Raw genomic sequence first — 19887 nt, forward strand, 5'->3', positions numbered from 1 at the left:
CTTTGTGACCGCTTGCACCGTCTTTTGGAATCGGCTTTAGAAGGATTTATAGGTTTCCTCCTTAAACTTCAAGGAAAAAGGGGTGTAAAAGATTACTTTGGAAAGGCAAATAAAAGGGGATTTTAAAAGATCCCGGGGTAATAAGAACCCGCTTGAGAGGGCAATAGGGAAGGGGGTTTAGAACCTCGGCTAATGGGAGCTTGTGGGGAACCTAAGGAGGAAAAGGGCTTAATGAGCTTTTTTAAAGGCCTCAGATAGGACTCCACAAGAAAGGGGGTTCTAAATGGACTTTAGTGGATTGAAAAAGGGGGCAAGGGTGTAAAAGACCTTTAAGAGAGATTTTTGTGGGGGGGAGGGGCAAATCACGAGAAGGGTTTAAATCCCAGGGAGGGGAGGTTTTAAAACCCACTTAGAAGGTCTTTAAGGAAGCCCATAAGAAGGGGGGATTCCTAAGGGGGCTTTCTAAAGCTTCTGGGGATTGTGGAAGCCCCACGTGGACAAGGGATGGAGGTGGCAGATGGTGGTTCATTGGCGGCAGCGGCAGCTAGCGCAAGGTTACTCCTCTCACACGGCTTCCTCCACGACTCCACCTCAGACTAGCGGCGTTAACGCTATCTCCTTCCACTTCAACGGTGGCATCCTGTCCTATATCACAGCCTCCCTCCTCCTTCTCAGTCAGCGTTCCGTTCTCCCTTTTTCTAGCCCCCCCTCCATAGCCCTGGTTTTTATAGCCAGAGGGAGAGGTACCTCCCTCTCTCCATGCGGCCATTTGCATGGCATTCACCCTTCTGCGAGCTCCAGCAAAGAGCTTAATCACCCTTGCTATTCCCCTCTCCTTTAGCACGACTGTCGGCTGGGGGAAAGAGGGGATTTAAAAAAATTGTCATTTTTCCAAGAATTGTCCTTTTGGCCTCCTAAGAGGAGGTTCTTATGAAGATTGCGTGTTTCTTTAAACCCTTGGTCTCGTTTCTCCCAAGGATAAGTCGAGTAAAAGGTCGCACTATCCGTATATTCAATGCTGGCATTGTCCTTGCGTGAGACTCACGAGTACGTAATATATTTTTTTAGCAGGAAATATTGCAATAGCCATTTCAACATCAAGCTCTTGAAATTCTTTAGTTTCTCTCTTTTGCCACTCAAATCATATACCTACCACTTTGATCAGAGTCCCACTTAGTGCCAACAAAGACTTGAGCATTTAATCTTGAAGATTTGGAAGACCTTGAAGATTTGAAGCACTCATCTGAAGGACAAGCATCAAGAATAGTGAGATTTCATGCTATTTATGCCTGTGTTTTTAAACACATTGCAAGTCAACTTGGTTGCTGGTCATCTTCAGTCTATTGAATAAATTTTGAAGCTATTCAAGTTCAACTCCTTGATAGCCATTTGGAGCTGATACCCTATCATGGGAATGTCAAATAAGAAAACTTTTGTATGGCTACTTCAAGTAACATTACTCTTGTTACTCATTTCAATTACATAGAAGATGTTTTGCCTCTACCTATAGGAGGAAATGGAGCTGCTCACACTCAAATGGAATCAACGATTCCATCTAAAGATTTTGAAGACACTCCAACTACCTTGGTCATCATGCAAACCTCAACGATGATACCTTTGCTTGAGGGGGACATGAACATGAAGATTGATGCAACTGTTGTAAGAAAAGTCAATGAAAAAGAAGACTAGGAGAACCAAGAGAAAGAGGACAAAAGGGCCAAAAGATCAAAGTGGTGGACACTACATCGACAAGAAGACCTACAATAAATTGAAGATCTATGCGAAAAGACATTGAAATTTGCAAGGGCCTGACAGTCAACCCAAATTTTTACTAAAATTTTTTAGCCTTGTATTACCTAGCCCAAAGAGATCCTCTCATAAGCTTGTAAACTCCTCATGTAGCCTTGTACTACAGTCTCTGTAAGGTCCCTATTACAACATCTGGATGTCCATCATGTTTGTGGTACCCACACTTAGCCTTTTTTGCGATAGCCTCTGCTGTTTTCCCATGTTTATGGTGTGCCCGCACTTTGCAGGTGTTGCTTTCACTAAAGCCTCTACACACTTTGTACTTTCTGGTTGTGATTGAGGAGGGGTGTTGAGATTTTTGCAATCACACCTACTATAGCCTCTTTGTATGAGGCAGTTCTGGGCTTAAGACATGCAGCCAGGCTGAATCCCATATGCATAGAAAGGGAAAACTGCTGCCATCCAACAACTATAAAGCATTGTACTTCACTACCACTTTTTGATATATGATGAATGCAATAGCATGACGCTTTCTCTTTTTAGTTAGTGTCTTGTCATTGTCAATCTATACACAAGATTGTATTTATGAGTCCAAGCTTCCATCTTGGAACCTAATTCACTTGCGTAACAATCAAGTCCAGTGTCTGCATATGCATTCACATAATGATCCAAAGGCCATTCCAAAGTTGTGCATGAATATAAATGTGAACATTGATTCCCAACTATTGGATATATTGTATTTTCATGCCCTTTGTTCACTTAGCAAATATCTTGTCTTGTTAGAGAGGATGTGTTGCCTTCAGTTTTTCCAAGATCCTCCAAAAACTTTTATGGATGAATCCTTATCCATGGACCTTTTTCGCAATTACCAAGCCTTTAAGAGGGATCATATTTATTGATACCTCTAGTTGTATCTTTCATGATTCATAATGATATATCTCTCAATCGGAGGTGCCATTTAGATAGTTGTTTTGTGTTTCTTTGAAGATGAAACATATATGATATCTTTCCATTAAAAGTGGAGTATTCTTTTGTTTTTTTGTGGTCTATCAAAGAATTCTATATCGGAATATGAAGATCATGATGGATTTTGTTCAAGTTAAAGCCTTGGAAGAATTGTTTCTATGAAGTTGCATGAAGATTTCTTGCTTGTGGTATTATTTTCTTTGTTGAGATCATATCTAATATAAAAAATATTGTTGTTAATGATACAATATAGATTTTCTTGTAGTAGAATCCCCATTTTCTTGGTGTTCCTCTTGTGGCTCCAACAATGAACATTAGGACAACAAAGAGCTAATAATGAAAAAAAGAATGAACAACCATTTTAACAGCAAGAGCGAGAGGACAATCAATAAACATCAAGGCTCAAAATTGTCAATGCAACAGGAGAGGAAAAGATCACTCTTAAAACCCCATACGAAGAACTCAATCCACCTCCAATGGAAATAGAGAGTTGCAAAGGGTGGAGGGGGAATCAAAGAGACTAGAAGAAAAGCATAGGAAAAATCCAAAAGAGGAGGAAGAACGGCTAAGGCAACACGAGGAGAAGGAGATTTCTCTAATGAAAATGGAATCAAAGATTTAGCATACAAGCTAGTCCATTCCACGAGTGAATGACTCCTGATAGAAAGAAAATTTGTGGCTATTAGACAGGAATGTTGGAGAAGCAACGTGTATTCTTGAGCACATCATTGAATGTCACACAGTTGAGAGGAGAAGAGACATTGGAACATCTAAAAAGAAAACTAGAGCTAACAAGGAGGGTGTTGCAACTTGGACTACATGCCATGACACCCAAGCCTAGCACTAGCTTGGGAGTAGATGAGCAACATTCTCCCCTTTTCTCAACTCGTTGAACCTCACATAAAGTCTTCTTGCTAGGGCTTAGGGAGCCATAATAGAAAATATAGCCATCTCAACAGGAGCCATTGGAACTGATCCAAGAAGAAGGACCTAGTTTTGAATCAGATCAACAAAAGAAAGAAGGAGTGTAGGAATCAAGCCCCCTCCACAAGTACAATCAGAAGAGCAAAAGGGGGCTACATGCCAAACCCGTGCATTCCTTGGTAAATCTCCTAGGCCCCCTCAAAATGTAATTACTGTAGAGCATTAGGATGACATCTAGTGTGCTCCCTCTCAATGCATCTCTAGAAAAAGAGAGAGAGAGAGAAGAAAAAGAAAGAGAAAACAAAGAAAAGACCCACACAAAGTAGAAGGAAAGAAATAATGAGCTTTCCCATGTAATATCAGAGTGCCACAAACATTTCACCTAGGGGCTCTCAAGCTAGATGCATTCAGTGACCTTATTCAGCTAGCTTCATGTTTAACCCCCTATCCCTTCCTGTCCCTCTACTTTACACTTAGGGTATAACAAGAGCAGGACACACCTAGGGAGTTTGTGCTTGCCTATGGGATTTGTCTCCTCAATCACACCCACAACACCTCCGTTGTACACAAGCTAGGTCCTCAAGTGTGGGACAACACCATAGGCTCCCTTGAGGTTCGACCCAACTCTCAGTTTCACTGGCACAAACCCCATGCATTGCACATTGAGGTGGACACGCCCCTAGGTAGTACACTTTCTTTTTCTTTTTCAGGTACACTCAACAATTGCAATCAACCATTGATATCGGAGGTCTGGCTTCCCAATCAAATAATTCTTGGACTTCGCAATATATTATCAAATTTTGATGCTTCTTCTCCCCATCCAATCTCCATAAAGCCCCATCACCGACCCACATGGCAACCCTTTAACCACTCGAGCCCTCATCAACAAGTGTAGTAGTGCCATGGGTCTTATTCTCCTCTCCTCCTCTTATTCTCTTCTCTTTTCTTGTCTTGCGCATGACAATGGAGCATGGAGCTTGGAGCTTGAGGATCAAGGGACTGTGGTGGAGAAGCTCTCCATCTTCTCCTCTCCTCCTCTTATTCTCTTCTATTTTCTTGTCTTGTGCATGATAATGGAGCATGGAGCTTGAGGATCAAGCTTGCTTGAGCTTGCACCTTGGATCATGGAGCTACTAGAGTGCTTGAGGAAGGAGGCAACTTGATCGAGCATGGAGGTAAGCTCACTACACTCATAGGTATGAGAGTGCGTATGACTATATGAGAGGTATCCATTCCACTCGGATTGAAACACTTGAAGCAATAAGCAGTTTAGGGGTCTTGGCAGTCGAGTGAAAGCTCCCACAGTACCACAATAGTATAACAATCACCACCTGCGACATCCGCGGTATCTCCTACAACTCCTTTGACTCTGTCAATTATACCAAGTTTGTTAGATGATGAGGAGACAATATTGTTACCAGGAAATCAAGATACTCCTCCTAAGTAGAGGTTTGAAAGATTGCAACACATAGTACTAGGGAGGACAATCTTGTTGTGGAATCACAAGTCTTCCAGTACAAAAGTCTTTGAAGTTCAAACCTTTGCCTCCACTAAAGCCTTAGTGTAGTAGTACATTGAATCCTAATCATCTAGTCAATCCTAAGGTAAGAGCTTCAAAATTTTCTGGTAGAAAGGGAGAAGACCTAGATTGCCATGTCGCTCAATTTGAGACATGGAGGATTGCAAGTGGCTTTAATACTATGTATGGGGATCAAGTAAAGAGGCAACAATTTGCAACAACTCTCAAAGCAAAGGTCATGGATTGGTATAGTACTTATGATGCTACTTATTTTACTACATATGATGCACTTAAAGATTCTTTTTTTAGTAGATTTAGGAAGCATAAATCTACTATAAATATCTTGAAGAAGTTGAAACAGATGAAGCAGAGATCAATGCTCATATAGGACTATGTACAAAAGTTTAAAAATATTTTAATCAGATTCGATGCTATAGATAGGCCATCTTTGGATCTGCAAAGTTCTTATTTTTTCAAAGAGTTGGATACAATTATTATGAGTGCAATAGCTAATGTGGAATTGCAAGCAAATGCTACAATTGATGTGTTGGCCTAGGATGCCCAAAGAGTTGAGAGGAGATTTGGAAAAAGCAAGTCTAAGAAGAAAGCAAGCAAGGATATATCTTATTATGATTTGGAAGATTCAAGTTCTAAAAATAGTAGTAATGATGAGGACACCTCATTAGGTTTAGATTCAAATACGAAGTCAAGGGGCTTAAAGGATGAGAGAGAAAAAAGGCAGCAAAGATGCCAAAAGAAAAATTTTGAAAAAGACAAAGAAGCTTCTAAGGATAAGAAAAAGGGGAAAGAAACAGAAGAAAATATAGCATTAGAAAAGCAGTTAGAAAAAAAAATTAAGAAATAGTTGCTAGACATGGGAATTATTAACACTCCTAGGAATGTGAAGTCATGCATCATATGCCAAAAAAGACAGGCCATGAGGCTGAGGAGTGTTGGTACAATCTGATGGTGTGGAACGTAAGAAGTATAACCATCACCATTGGCATCACTGCTAGATCAAATTGCACTTGAGATGGCACAACAACATGGATTTTGAGGTTTCGAAAGGAAGGGTCAACCACCTAAGCAATGGGGCAATGACCCACTAAGATAGCAGAATAATGACTAGTAAAGGCAATGAGGGACTTGCTACTACTATGGTAGATAGGGATATATGTCAGGACCTAATTGCAAGATATGGATACACCATAGGGATAAAAGGGGAATGCAAAACAGAGAGCAAAAAGAAATGCAATCGTCAGGACTACCCCATAGATCACCATCAACACATGTAGTAGTGGTCTTAGTCGAATACCTGCATAGGTTATGGAGGGCCAGTCAATAGGCTAGTACCTAGAGCAAAAGAGCACGGAAGTTTTTCAAAAAGATGTGCTAGGTAAAGGTGTTTTAAACAAAAGTCAACATGGGTTTGAGGCTGTGATTGTTCAAATTGTATAATTGTGGAAGATTTTTCAGAAGAGACAACAGTTTTAACTATAAGTGGAGCTAAAGCTAAGCACAAAATAGATTGGTGAGAGTTAAAGAAATTTAGAGGTTGCAAAAGAAGAAAGAGTCCAAATAACTTAGCTCCATTGAATTGCTATATGAAGTACAGGAGTGTCAATCCCAATATGTAGAAAAACAATAGCAATTGCCACTTAGAGGGCTACAAGATAGTGGCCAAAAATAAAGTTTAAATTAGGATGATTACTCTCAAGCTTCACGTGAGTTATTTTTGGCTTTAGCTAGATCCTCTTTGCAGTTCACCTTGGAATAGATCCTTAATCTGATTTCATGATTTGATGAGAAACTCCTAGAGAATATTATGTTCAATCAAGGAAAAGTATGGCAATACCATATACAAGAATAGAAGAATATTTTAGATTGTCTACTTGGGATCCCTACATAGGCAAAGCTGGTAGATTACAAAGTTTCCACCATTCAAGTTGAGTACTGACCGTGAGCCACTATTAACTGGGTTGCCAAGCCAACTCCTAAGAGTACTTGCACTAGATAGGTGATTTCTGCCACTAACTGCAATAACTCTGTCTAGCCATCCATGATATTTGTGACACTCGTTTGTAGTAGTCCAACTATTCTCATGCAAATATCTAGACTTCAGTAAGCCTACTTAGTTTTGCACTTCGCTTTTTAAACCTTCATAGCTGGGCCTCTATACTGAACACTAGAATTCTAAGCCTAGGATGTTTATCGCTTAGGGAATTGATTTCAAGGCATAGATCCAATAGATCTATCTGCACATCTCCATTTAAGTTCCTTTTAAGTTATTTATTCTCTGCCTTTATATAACAAACTCCTTTTATTATTTACTAATCAGCAAACATTCAAAACAATCAACTAATGTTCCACAAACTTTAAACTTTAATTTCCCTTTTATTATTTACTAATCAACTAACGTTCCACAAACCCATAAACTTTAATTCTCCTTTTAAACATTTTCCTTGTCCCATATGGTATAACTTAATACTTTGTACTGAACACTCTTAATTTGCGTAAAGTCAAAAACACCATATTTTGATATTAATAGTATTTCAAAGTAATAACATGAAATTAATTTTTTTAATTCAACCCCAATAAATTTCATAAAACATCAAAAACCATATTTTTAATTTTCCCATAAAATATCCTAATTTTTATTGAGTTAAAAATATGATTTTTATCAATAAATATTATAATTTTCATTCAAAATAACTATTTTTTATTTTTAAAATACACTAAATATCTTTTAAAATTTCTAAAATTTTATCAAAAGACTTTTATTAGTATAAAACTTAATATAAAAATATAAAATCTCATAATTATTTAACCAAATATTTTATAAAAATTTATCTATGTTATTTTAAAGCATTTTTTATTATTTTTATTTTTTAAAAAAATAGAATCAAACATACATAAATGCTAATAACTATTCAAAGTTGAAAAATAGGTATTAAGGCATTAGATAAAAATTTTAAACTAGGAAAATTATAATTTTATACTACTTATTTTTATCAAACGGTTTGGACACTCACTTGGAAACACACAAGTCAAGATTTTGTCCTTTGGAAGTATGCGCCCTACAGTCTAGCTAGGAAGCGGGGTTCATCCAATTGTCTCCAATACAAGCTCTTCACTTTTTCACTTCCTTACAACTCCTCACTTATTGATTTACTTGTCACAATATGGATGTCCCTTAAGAGTTTAAAGCTATTAAGCTTTAATTAAAAACCTAAAATCCATGGCTATGGCCTCTTCTCATGAAACATGGCATCAAATGAAGGAGGAGAAGGCTAATTCAATATCTTGATGATCTGACCATCAAACTATGCACGAAGTAGAGTGATTTGAGGCTGGTAAATCTTTCTAGATGTCTACAATCTCAAATTGCCTTAGTGCATTGATACTCCACATTGATCACAAGGGAGAAATCATGGCGACCGGGAGGAGAAGAATACAATTGACATGAGCTTGGAGGTTCAATGGAGTAGAATTGACTTCTTGATATTGTCCATGACCTCATTTTCCCTTAAATGGCACCAATGGAATGGCAATTGATGGTGCCCTCCTCCTCTACCTCTCCTACACAATGGCGTTTAAAAATAATAATAATAAACACTCTCAATAATGGCTTCTTCATTGATCACACTTTGGACTTCCCTTTGAAGACATGAAAATGTTGATGATGATCATTTATTCCATATGCCAACTAGTAGATATGATAATAATGATAACGATAACGATCAATTTGCAGGTAATGACGAGACGACTGCAACTAAATTTATGACCTTACAGAATAATAAAAAATAGACAGTCAGTCCTTGGAATATTTAACACTATAACGATGAGGCCTTAATTCAATGAGCATAATAAAAAACCCTAAAAGCAGCCACCCTTAGTCGAAGCGGCCATCTTCTACAAAGACGTAGAAAGCTTCAATAATTATGATTGTCCGACGTGGTTATCGGAATCAATCTCTGCATGAGCACACCACCAAAGGGACATAACATGGACTCGTCTTGATATTTGCTAAAGGCCAGTATCCCCGCGAAGAACATGCTACCTTGCAACATGTTATCCAGGCCATCACATTGTCATCCTCCTCTCAGCCCACCGCCACTTCTGCAGTACATGGCTAAAGTAATTGGAGAGGAGAACTCACTTGCCTTCCTTCATGATCAAATTCCCTTCTTACCCAAGACTTGTTCCGGTCTTTATTTCATTTCGGAGTAAATTTCCAATAGATATATATGCATGCTCACTCTCTGAATGAAATCATGTCTCTTATATACCAAAACACTCTTGGTCTCTAACCAAATATCTCAATCTACTCTCTCACCTCTTTATATATGATGTAGAAACCTTCCCTCTACTTTCCCACTACGGCACTGAAGTTAAACCACTATATCCACAGACCCAACATCGTTCTAAAAAATAACTGCTTGTCAAAATGTCTTAGGATGCCCATCCACTACACCATGGAGTTTAGTTTTTGTGTTAGCTTTCAAGAGACTCAAGGGATGTCTTTTGAAACCAACTTTCCTTCCTTCACAAATTCTGACACTTGCTTCCCTATAATAGTATTATTCTTTACTTTTGCTCCAAGTAAATCCCCAATTCCTATAAGTAGGGACTCATACCCCTCAATCATTCTTTCACCTGAGGAAACCTTCCCAGATCCAAAAAATCTAAATTCCACCTGTCCCTCATACAATAACTTACTTTGAACCAACATTTTTCCTTTTCCTTAGACTGCGAAGACCATCTTCCAAGGGCAAGTTTTCGACTTCATCTATATAGATTTAATATCAATGATGGTAATAGTATCTCATATGTATACAATTTTAGCAAAAAAAATAGTAATTTTTTATATGTTTCTAGGTGTTGTTATTCTCCCCCACTTAACTGCAAAGTGTCCTCGCAAGCATAGCTACAACAAACATCACGAACACAGCTACCACAAGCACTACTACGCATCCTCAAAATAAAAATATACTCTCCCCAACTTAATTGTGAAGTGTCCTCACGAGCATAACTACAAGATCTGCAAGATAGCACATAGAAGACTAGTAGACACTAAAAATATAGGCAAATATTTATTTGTGTCATATCATAAAATATGCAAGACAAAGGTTTCAATTATGGGGTATAAAAACTTGTGCAAACTAACATTTCCCTTTTCCATTCTCCCCACTAAAGTGCATAACATAGCTTCATCCAGTGCATACAATATACAAACTAGGAAGCTTTCTAGAGCCGTTATCAAGCGTTTTTTTGAAAACTGAAATCCCCTAGTCAAACGGTAGTTAGGTTTGATTTTTGCTAGCTTAATTGTTTGTGTGACAGTTTGTTTTGTTATTTCATAGTTGGATTTCTTGACTTTGTTTAGCCTAGAATTTGTTTTTGTCATTTTGTTTGATTTATTGAGTGTGAAACTTGATAGCCTTGGTCGAGCTTGGTATTTTTTTGGACAGGATGAAGCTTGTGTTTGTCAATAGCTACCGAACATTGAGGAACAAGGTATGTTTTTTTGTCGAGACTCTTGCACATCACAGGGGATAAAGGGTTCACGATCACTTCACGTTGCACTTGTTGATGCACTGCACTCGGGGGTCGTCTCCTCTTCTTCTCAAATACTTCCATGCCATGGGTTGGAATTATGCACATTTTGCAACATCATTGGGCACTAGCACGACATGAGGTCCGCTGCAACTATATGCAGTAAATTTTAGATGCATGCGCACATGAGAGAGCACCTGTCATTGAGCACACACATTTCTTGCACGCACCATTTGGGATGTTCATCACGAAGTTCGGAACCTCTGGTTGAAAGTGAAAGGTGGTTGGGAGAGTTAGAGGGTCGTGAAGAACGCCATCAATTGTAAGAAGGGTTGTTTATATTAATTGGTCAACATCTTGAGGACCACCATTTTCTAGAGTGATTGTGAGATTTTTGGATGGGTGAAACGGAATAAATCATATTTTTCTATGAGAGTTGAGAGGTGAGGATAAGGATTTTTTAATTAATTAAGAAATTTTGTTTGCATCTTGCATGACGCATAATCACCTCTAGATAGGCTAGGCACAAATATCTTCAGTGCATCCATATTTTTTGTGTGAGCATTGTTTGAATGGTAGCATGTCATGGATTCGATTAATTGCATGTTTTATCAAATCATGTATGGTTGTGCCCAGAGTTCCCTTCCAAAATATATTTTTGCTAGGGCACATTGCATGAAAATAAAAATTCCAAGAATGGTTTCGCTCCTAGCATTCTGAAGGATGCAGCTTTGTACGATGAGGCTTTGGTTAGGACCAAGCTTCAAGAGTTTTGGGTACGATGCAAGGAAGGTATTATGCAGGATATGTTGTTCTCTCTCAGGACTGATTTGATTCGCAACCTTGGCAATATGTGCAACCCAGAGCTGCACATGGGAAGATTTCAGGGAGACAAGACATGCTTTTGGAAGAACTGCACTTCTATTGAATGAAGGAGGGGCTTTGTTTAATCAGCTCGGAGGCATCCTCAACATTGTTGGAAGATTTTTACTAATGGAGCACTACTAGCGATTCTTCGATGTAGCACATGTTGAGGAATCTGACCCACAAAATGACCTTTCAAGAAGTTTTTTGACAAAACTGGTAGGGTTCTTGACATTTTAGTGTCTTCCCCAAGAAAACATGAGCCTCATCGATGTTTAAATTACTTGACATCACCTCATGTTGTTATATGGAGATCTGTGACTGCATCATGTGCTTTTCCTGGTCTTATGAGGCCCAAGAGCTGATGGCAAAGGAAGAGAGAAACAGGTTAAAACATACTGAAAAGAAGAAACACAAGCTTAAGAAGGCCTTAGCTACAGCAACAACAATTAGAATAGAACTTGAGAAGAAAAAACAAAAAATAAAAGAAGAGGAGCAGTGGCTTGACGAAGAAAGGGTGGCACTTGCTGAGGTTGTTGCTCTTCAGGTTCTTGTAGGGAAAGATGTAGATGTTCTTGATGATTCTTCTGATTCTGAAGGTGTTTGCCCTAGCAAGGATGGCCATTTATTGGATAAGGCAGCAAATACTCAGTTTCCAACATCTTACAACTTGAATTCTGTGACCAGAGAAGCCGGTGGTAGGAAGGGGAGAAACCTGACAAAATAATCACTGTTGAACTCAATGTGGGAGGTCTGTTAGCTGAGAAGGCTAGCAATGGCTGTACTGATGGATACATGAATGGTCGTGAGATAACTAAGCTTGAGCTGCGAATGCTTAAGGAAGGGGCCAGAGAAGCAAATGCAGGTAGGAGTGGGTATGAGGGAATTCGGACGCAGCCTACCATGTGTCCTTCATTAACAGGGTATGAAGATATTGCATGTAACATTAGCGTGCTGCTGATTGAGTTGTCTCAAGACAAGATCTTCTCTTTCTAGAGGTCCTGCATGCTAGTAAAACTTCTTTCGACAGTTCATTCTCAAAAGAACTTCAAAGCAAAATCTCAGAGCATTGATAGTGGTTTCAAGTAGTTAGGAACGAATCATCTGATCAGAAGCTTGTAGAATGGAGAAAATGGTGGACAGCTCCCTAGGCATAGTTATGTGGGAGGGGCTTCTTAGTTTTTTGGATTAGAACAGTCAAAAAATTGGAAAAGAGCCGGTGGCCGTGGAGCTGCTAGTGGCGCCGGAGGTCATGGTGGCATGAGTGCAGTCGGGGGACGACATGTAAGAGGAGCTATTGGTGGAGCGGCCCGGTCTAGAGCTGGAGCAACTGGTCATAGCATGACCAGAAGAGCAACTGGGGCTAGGCCCTCTAGTATTGGAGGAGCAGTCCATGGTGGATCTGGCGCTGCTGGAGGGCGTGACAGTGGTTGTTTCAGCATATCGTATTTACCAAACATAAATGTGTCCTGAGTATACAGAGCTTGTGCCAGTGTACATGCCTTTCACGAGAGCTTCCCAAGGCCTCCTTTGTGAATCCGAAGCAGCGAGGGATTCTCCTCTCAGTTCAAGTAGACGATGAGTAGTTTGCATGTGTATTTCGATGCCTTTCAATGCATGCCTTGCATACCAGAGGCCACGGGAGGATTTTCTGTGTCAGGCTGTGAAAGAATGGTAGAAGATTGAGGATGTGAAGAATGCTGCAAGAAAGATGGTGCATAGTGGGGAGGTTGCAGACTTCCATAGAAGCAGTTCAGAATGAGAAGAATGAATTGAATGACAAGTTGAGAGAAAGGCAAGAAGAGAATGAAGGCGTAGAGAAAGAGAGACAGAGAGAGGAGGGTTGGGTCAAGTGGTCGAAGAGGTAAGAGCTGTAATTCCTGCAGCAAGAGCTAATCAGCAGCTGTAGCGGCTATGGTCGATGGCAGTTTCGTGGCGTCATCTGGCAGCCCTCCGAAGCAGTATGCAGGGCATACCACTGTCTTTGTGGCCATCACATGTATCATGGCGGCCAGCGGAGTTCTCTAATAGGTGCCTTCACGATAAGAATACTGCAGCGGTGAGTCCATGAGTTTGCAGTTCTGTACGAGAGAGAAAGAGAGAGAGAGAGAGAGAGAGAGGGCTCACGTCAAGAATCGGCCTCCGTGGCAAGGAGGCCCACCCCCAAGGGCCCAGGTGTTTCACCCTCTCACCTGCATTTTACCTCCTACTCCGTCTGAGTATTCCGTTAGCAACCTGCGTTTTACCTCTTGCTCCGTTTTACCTCTTGCTCCGTTTGAGTATTCCGTTAGCAACATTGAATGCACCTCCCTCCTCTCTCTCTCATCTGCCACATTTCCCTCTACTTATTCCACAATCTCCATATTCCATCTCTCTCCCTCCCTCCCTTTCATCCGCCACATTTCCCTCCCTCTCTATTCTCTCGCAGTCCCTACGCCTCCATCTTTTATGTGCGCCTCCCAGCCCAGTCCCTCTCTTCCTCTCACAAACGACCGAGAGGTTTGGATTTCCCTCCCTCTCTATTCTCTCGCAGTCCCTACGCCTCCATCGCCTCCATCTTTTATGTGCGCCTCCCAGCCCAGTCCCCCTCTTCCTCTCACAAACGACCGAGAGGTTTGGATTTCCCTTGGTCAATTTTCTTGTCGATGTACTTATAGTCTAGATCAGGCCGTGTTTTCTTTTGCTGTAAGCAATTGTGTTGATTCCCTATAACTTCCTACGATTGAATATGCAGAATATATGGCAGACTATGGTGCATAAAGGAGATGAATATTCAGTCCAAAACGCCTTGAATATTGAATATATGGCACCATTAAATCAGATTTAGGGCTATATGCAACTATAGTGCAAATAATGTTTTGCACTATTGATGTACCATTGATTATTCTAGCTATGTATGTAGATCGATTATCACCTATAAGAATGTACGTACTACAAGAACATTATTTCGGTCTTTTACATTGATTTTGAGCTATAAGAATGTATGTTTGTGCTCCTCCATTACATTTGTTATGAGCAATCAAAAAATAAGAATGTAAGTTCTATCCTACTCTATTACATTTGTTATGTGTCTTGAGAATGCATGTATTGTAGTCTATAAATTGCATTGAATATAAGCTTTAAAAGTGTATGTATTGTGAGCTATAAGAGTGTATGCAATGAATGCATATAAGGTACTCACAAAACTATTAAAGATATATAGCATAAAGTGTGCCGAGTTTTAACTTCATGTCATCAGCTATGACCAATAGATACACCACTATATGTAGCTAAACTACATCAATCTATGTATTACAAGAATCAACATTACTCTAACACATAATGGATGCAATTAAAAATGTTTGTACTATAGGAATTTATGCTACTCGATTGCATTGATTTTAAGCTACTATGGTGAAAGGTGTGCACATAACTATTAATGATGCAAAGCATGAAATGTAATCGAAGTTGTAACTATATTTCATGTACTATGAGCAATAGATACATCACTATATGTAGCTAAACTACATCAATGTATATGCTACAAGAAATAAAGTTCCTCTATTACATTTCGTATTTGCTCATATAAGATTGTGTATTTTATAAGTATTATATTAGGTAACCACAAAATCATTAGTGATGCACAACATGAAGTTCAAAGTTATTAATGTATGACACACGAGAGAGAGAGAGAGAGAGAGAGAGAGAGAGAGAGAGAGAGAGAGAGAGAGAGAGAGAGAGAGAGAGAGAGAGAGAGAGAGAGAGAGAGAGAGAGAGAGAAGGAGAGAGAGTCGAGCTTGCGCTAATGTATTCCTTTTTTACACTACAATAATATGCAAACTAATCATACTTTACAGAACAAACAACTTTAGAGGAAAGTAAGATTTAGTCTATATAATAAAATATATTGATGGGATAACTTTGCTTTTGTGCAGATACATAGTCCATATTCTCACTCTCTTCTGCTAAGTATGGCAAGCCCACAAACCCCGACATTGCCTGTCGGCATATTTAGCGCAAAGCATTTACAATGGCAGCTCGTTTATGACGAGATATCAAAATATAAGGTTTTGAGAAGGGCAATTATTCCATGGTGTCGAGTAAATGATTTTGCACAAGGGGAAGGAAAAAATAATGATTTTCCTACAACTTTCAAAAAGTACTCTCACCATCGACGACAACCAAATGAATTGAAAAAACCATTAGACAACACATGGATAGAGAAGATCACGTAAGTGCATATAATTGTTTTGCTACTTATATTGATTTCCTTATTATTTGTCCACACTTATAGCTACAACATTCATTTCCTACAAAAACAGATTTTGGTGTGCTTATGGTCCTAAGGACACTCGAAATGTGGAGGTTTTATGTCCCAATGACATCTTGACCAGTCAAGGACAACCAAGAAAACGCCGACCACGCAAAACAATGGGACAACTTAACAAGGGTTGTTTGTGTCATTTTATAGTGGCTCGCCTATCCCATGACACTAGTTTGGCATTTATCTCATTTATCAATCCATATCATACTGATGATGCAGATATGATTTGTCATGGCATTGCAATGGAGGATTTAAATGTCTATTCACATTCCTTATTTTCCCCATGGATATCACTAGAGAAAAAAATATGGGTGTCCAGTATGTTATACAAAGGTTTTTCACCGCAACAAGTATTGGAGTGTCACATTCAATATGTGCATCAGCGCCAAAGCAACAATCCAAATCATCCTATGGAAAGAGATGACTTTCTCTCCATCCAAGATATTATGAATATATCTAGGAAGCTTGCCATTGACCAATATCAATTACATGACAATGATGCTGAAACACAAAGAGATGGTGCATTGAAAACAAGGAAATGACATTTTTGTATCAGGAACAAAATCTTTCTACTAATAAGGATTTCATATTGGGGATTCAAACACCATGGCAACGAGATATGTGTGACAGATATGGAAATGGCAACTTATTAGCAATGGATTCAACATTTGGTACAAACAAGTATAAGGTAATTTATTAATATTATTCTTGCGTACTTATAGTTTTTACTTCCCAAAATTTTATGCTTTTTGCTTATATTTGAAACTTGCATTTGACAGTTTAATTTATACACAATCCTTGTATTTGAATCCCACCGAAATGGTGTCCCAATTGCTTGTGTGTTAACCTCAAGTGCAACATTTGAGGTAAACAAATTTTGGCTCACAAAGTTTAGGGATCACATGCTAGATTTTCACAAATCATGGGAGCCAACAGCTTTTTTGGTGGATGATGCTGAAAGAGAGATAGATGCTTTAAGGTACATTTCACATGCATGCGTCCTTTTGGAAAACATTTAATTCATGGACTAAAAGCATTACATTTTTTACGAATGTATTGTGTGTAGGGTTGTCTTTAATTTGCCTATTTATTTGTGCCTATGGCATGTCCGTCGTTGTTGGTTAAAGCATCTTATTAAAAAAGTCCCACAATGGCCAAAAAGAGCTGCGATTTTCCGAGCTCTAGGCAATATTATGAATATGAAAGGTGAATGCAAGGCAACAGAAGTGGCTATAAAGGAGGAAGCAAGGGATATGATAGATATATTTAAAAAGGAGTTTGCAGATGAGATAACATTCTTGCACTACTTCAAAACATATTGGGAGCCCAAGATTGGTGAGGACTCCTAATTATCTATTTCAGATTACTTTGTTATATTTTCATTTTTATACATATTTTAAATAGTTGTATTATGTGTGTGTTGCAAGGTATGTGGATACGTGCAACACGTACACTTCCACATTCCGGTCAAGACACCAATGGTGCTATAGAGGCATACCATGGCACTTTAAAGTACAAATTCTTAGGTAGCTCAAAGAGATTGACTGGCAGACGAGTGGATTGGCTCCTTCATAAATTGACAAGTTCAGCTCTTCCATATTATTGGTATGTGCAAGCTATGAAAGAAAGTGGATTTGTGAGAAACAATAACATTGAAAAGATAGTGGCCAACTCATATGAGAGGGCTTTGAAGATTCCAGTCGAGTATGTTAGATTCGAAATGAATGGTGCAAGGGATTCATGTGCGTATGTAAGAAGCATGTCCAAAGACACTATTGAATACACAGTTTATAATGCGGATTGTCAATGGGCATGTTGTACATGCAAGTGGGCAGAGTTGGGGAACATATGTAAGCATCAAATCAAGGTGCTACTTCTTTTAGGGGTACCAAATACTACAGTGGTGGCACAATGTATGGACTTATATAAAGGCGTGGAAGCAAGAGGAAAATATAAAGGACTTATAAGTAACTCTCATGTGATACAAGATGAGGTTGCACATGATCCTTACACGCCAACCACGCTGTTGGATGTGGATAATCTCCAAGACATAGATACAACTATGATTAATATCTCCCATGAAGACACCCACCCATCCACAGCATTGCAACATCTATGCCACGATGTATTGGATTTGGTGGGGGGTGACATGGAGCTTATTTCAGAGGCATGTTCTTCTATGAAGAAGATGTTGAGCCAACTTCGAGCTCTAAAAGCTCGTAGAGAAGATATGTGCAATACACAAGCTTTTGTGCCCACCAATGATGGATTTGGAAATACCATACAACGAGCTAAGCCTTTTATTGAAAAACGGCTAACTAAAAGAAGAGTTTCTAGATTGGTAGAATCACCCACAACATCATCATTCATGGCTCCACCCAAAACCAAACGGCCCTCAATGCAAGAGAAGCTTGATGCTAGAGCCGATAAAGAAGATGAAGAAGCCCATGCCTCAAGATAGGAGGAATGCTACATTGTTATATTCTTATGGTACTCTTATTAAATTGTGAAATATTTGAGCTTTTATTCTCTATGCCTTTAAGCATGTGTATTAGCCCTATCAAGTTTCAATGAATTATAGTTGTGCATGCGTGCGTGTGTGTGTGTGCGTGAAGTAAGCTTAAAAAGAGAGAGAGAGAGGGGGGGATTTTGAGTGTGAGAGAATGAGTGAATGAGAGTAAGAAAAAGTAATATTGAGTGAGAGAGGGGGAGGAAATTTTGAGTGTGAGAGAATGAGTGAATGAGAGTAAGACAAAGTAATATTGAATGAAAGTAATATTTGATGCTAGCATTTTCATTGAGCTTGCGACGTGATCTCTCTCGCTCTCTTTCGCTCTCTCTCAAAAATGTTTGTGAAAAATGCCGTGCTTGGGTTTTCCCTTATTTACCCCCTTTGCCTAAGTTCCATAAGTTACTTCCCCCCAAAGTCACACATCATGTCAGTTGCAAAATAGACTTAACAAGTTCTACTCCTAACTTAACCACAAAGTTTAGTTCTTGATACTTAAAACTTCTTGTAAAATATGTCAGTGTATTGATTAAGTCACCCATAATCATATCTCGTTATGTCCTATAGGTAGTGTATAAAACTTTAGAAGGTACGGATAATCATTTACTTTGAGACCTTAGATCAAAATTCCCGTATTACAATGCATCTATTTCCATGTTTAAAAGTACATGTATCTTTGTGGGAACAAGATTTTGCGGGAAAGATAGAAGAATTAGCGAGAAAGGTCGGAAAGGTGCCCAAGAGGCTATTGTACAAGAGGTGCAAGTATTGGAGAGATTGGAGGAGAGAGAGACTAGATGTGCTATATTTTTTAAAACCCTTCTACTACAAATTGCATCCGAATATACTATTTGGAAGACTCAAAGAAACTATTTGGAAATGTGGCAGATGAGAGAGAGAGAGGAGGGAGGTGCATTCAATGTTGCTAAGGGAATACTCGGACGGAGCAGGAATGGGGCGGGGTGGGACCAGCATCATTCCGTCTCGAGGAGTAAAACGGTGGTGAGAGTACCGGGAGAGGGTGAAACACTCGGGTCCTTCAGAGAGAGAAAAGATGGTGGGCCTCCTTGCCACGCAGGCAAGGAGGCCGATTCTTAACGTGAGCCGAGAGAGAGAGAGGAGGCAGGCAAGCTCGGGGAAGAACTAGTGGAGAAGCTCGCCTTTGTTGCCAGGCTTCAAGAAGGAGAAGGGACGAAGAGCGACAAAGGAATGAGTCTGGAGCTAGACTCTTTTCTACGATCATCAAGATGCAGATCTTTGTGAAAACCCTGACCAGCAGCGTCTGATCTTTGCTGGAAAGCAGTTCGAGGATGGCCGAAGTCCCGGAAGAGTAGACAGAGGGTGCGAATGTGGCCAATGAGCATGCAAATAGAACAAGAAGGCGATGAACATGCAGTCGGTGTCAATGCAGTAGAGAAAGAATAGAGGAAGGAAGAGAACGAGGAGGAAAATGAGGAAAACATAGAGCAAGATAGGAAGAAGGAGGGAAGATGGTGA

The 19887-nt window shown here is 39.4% G+C and overlaps 1 protein-coding gene across 1 annotated transcript; it reads left to right on the plus strand.

The window, feature by feature from the left end:
• The first annotated feature begins 16009 nt into the window (after nt 1–16009).
• On the plus strand, nt 16010–18342 carry LOC148017651 (uncharacterized). The gene is made up of 4 exons (XM_087662772.1): nt 16010–16569; nt 16661–16860; nt 16948–17216; nt 17309–18342. Exons 1-4 carry the CDS (start codon nt 16420–16422, stop codon nt 18340–18342), a joined length of 1653 nt encoding a protein of 550 aa, XP_087518898.1. The 5' UTR covers nt 16010–16419.
• Nucleotides 18343–19887: the final 1545 nt, after the last annotated feature.

Source organism: Lygodium microphyllum, chromosome 22, assembly GCF_053477565.2.
Source record: "Lygodium microphyllum isolate KBCC chromosome 22, Lygodium_microphyllum_v1.1.10, whole genome shotgun sequence".
Classification (NCBI taxonomy): domain Eukaryota; kingdom Viridiplantae; phylum Streptophyta; class Polypodiopsida; order Schizaeales; family Lygodiaceae; genus Lygodium; species Lygodium microphyllum.